Genomic DNA, 2500 nt, shown 5'->3' on the forward strand with positions numbered 1-2500 from the left:
TACAATGTATATCCATGATTCCCTTTGTAGGGTGTTCTAGATAGGGCAGGTTTAATGTGGGCCAGAGGGTTGGAGACCACTGGTTGCTATCCATGGGCAAAATTACTATTTCTGCAATTTCCCAACAGAAGTCTTTTGGAGTATTATGGATTTTTCCAGGCAATTTTTTTCAAGGAGGTTAATGTGTGGAAGCCAAATGTCCTAATATCCATCCCCTTAAAGTGGTACTACGACCAAAAAAACAATTCTTTTTTTCTTTGGATTTCAAAACTATGTTAACTAAACACTAACTGACCCAAGTTTTAAGTTCTGATTTTAAAAAGACACCTGTTTATTTTAACTGGAATTTTCTTATTTATTGGTCCGCCATTACTAACTTTAAAATCTTGAGAGAGCTGGGTCGAGGAGAAAATGACGTCAAAGACTCATTAGTTTAAGAATGCAATGCGTGTGTACGCGGCCGAATTAATATGCAGCACAGGAGTTTCGGGCTTTCAGACTTTTAAACCCGTGATTTGCATATGTAATAAATTGCGTTTACACGCTGAAATTTTAAGCTAGTGAGTAAATGACATCATTTTCTCTAGATCCAACCTTCTGAGGTCCAATCGGCCAGTTTTGAACATGAGTAATGGCGGACCGTGAAATCCAAAACTTACACTCTAAATAAACAGCCTTTGGATAAAACTCAAAGCTCAAAATTTTGCCAGTTAGGTGTTAAGCAAACACGCTTTCAAAATCTGAAGAAAAAAGGAAATGATTTTTTGATCATAGTACCACTTTAACTCTATATGTATAATGATTGTTAATGCCAAAATATTCCTGAATAGCTGAATATAAAAAAGTCTTTGAAACTGACAAGTTGTCTCTTACGTGTATGTTATACAATAGGGCACTAGAGCAGGCTGCTACAGTCTCAAAGGAAATAAAGAATGTAACAGAGGCCATTTCAATGATGGAAAAAGCAGTGTAAGGGAAATACATGCATTTGCTTAAAGGAGTAAGAAATAAAATGATGTCTTTATAGTAATGCTACATTGTAAAAGGGAGGGCCAGACAGATAAATATTAATTTGACCTACACTGTATGGTCATGACGTACAATGTACATACTGAGTGGAGGGTTTAAATGCGAGTTGTACGATGAAATACATGTAGCATTTTAAATTAAGGGGCAAAAAATGACATGGCAAATACATATAACAGATTACAATGTACATGCACATGTATACAATTTGAACATGCTCTTGCTTAAATGGTTGCTGCTTTGACAGCTTTATGGATGTGCAATATACAGTACATGTACCTTTAGCGATGATTACAGAGAATAGATAATGGTAGTTAATTATAGTGCTCTTTGCTCAAAATACATTACATGCAGTTTCATTGCTGCAGCCTTTGGCTCTTGTTTATTGTACTTTCAATGTGGCCCAACAGCGTCAAAGATTTAGGATTAGACAAGGGATTACAGGTACAGCTGCATGCTGTACTTCTGGTTACGAAGTCTTAATTCACATGAAAAAAAAGGGGCAAAACATGTCATTTTTTAAAATGTCCCACTTACTCTAAGTAACATTTGGTTAGTTACTTTGTGTAGGAACACAAAGTTGATAATTTTATTGTACATGTATGTGATTTGGGTCAGGCTTTATTATCATTATTATTATTAGGCTGGAATTTTAATTTGCTTGAATGTGCAAAAATCTTTTTTAAATGTTTAACTTTATTTATTGCATGACATCCTCTATGGAAAAAAAAGCCTTTTTGTTTGACTGGAAATACATGATTGTAAGTGTAAGTACTGTACATGTACATGTACCGGTAAGCACAACATTGCATCAGATACATGTATTTGATTGAATGTTTTTCCTAGAAAATGGTATACACTGTACAATCCTCTATAGTTATTGTGGTTGCCTTAAGTGTCGGAAGGTGGCAAGGTTGAATCCAACTTAAGGCACCATAACCTTGGAATAACAAAGCTTCTGCTACTGAATACAATCGATTGCGCAGCTCAAAACTTCAACAGTTTAGTTGATAGTAATTGATAAACGAGAAATTCAATTAGAAAACGACAAAGTAGTTTACATGCATATTATACATGTATCTCTTGGTAGTACCAGCTCTGTGATTGGCCAATTAAATGGGCTGTACATACAATCAAAAGTCATGTATTCGGCAGTATGACCAGCTGAGTTAGAAGTTTGTTACTAAAATTAATTCCTTACCAACATCCTTTCTTGAGTCAATATGTAATAGTAAGTTATGGCCCATTGTTTTTCCAGTTCAAATCATGACCCTTTTGCTGTAAATTGAACTTAAACCAACACTGCTATTATTACTGTTACTAGTTTATGATGCAGTCCACAAACTCTTTTACTATGATGTATGTAAAATACAGCTATAAGTAAAAGAAATTTTCCAGTGCCTGCGTAGCTGATTTCATTTCAATGAATTGACTTCCAGGAGTCAGTGGGTTTAATTAAGGGGGGGAGTAAAAT

General features: G+C 35.0%; 1 protein-coding gene across 3 annotated transcripts in view; it reads left to right on the forward strand.

Annotated features, from left to right (window-relative positions):
- Positions 1–2500, forward strand: part of LOC138018980 (gamma-soluble NSF attachment protein-like) — a 19158-nt gene that overhangs the window by 5388 nt on the left and 11270 nt on the right. For all 3 annotated transcript variants that reach the window (XM_068865657.1, XM_068865655.1, XM_068865656.1), the window contains one exon: positions 892–969. In XM_068865657.1, the coding sequence (XP_068721758.1) occupies positions 892–969 (78 nt within the window). The remainder of the gene's footprint in view (positions 1–891; positions 970–2500) is intronic.

Source organism: Montipora capricornis, chromosome 10, assembly GCF_036669925.1.
Source record: "Montipora capricornis isolate CH-2021 chromosome 10, ASM3666992v2, whole genome shotgun sequence".
NCBI classification, from domain to species: Eukaryota; Metazoa; Cnidaria; class Anthozoa; order Scleractinia; family Acroporidae; genus Montipora; species Montipora capricornis.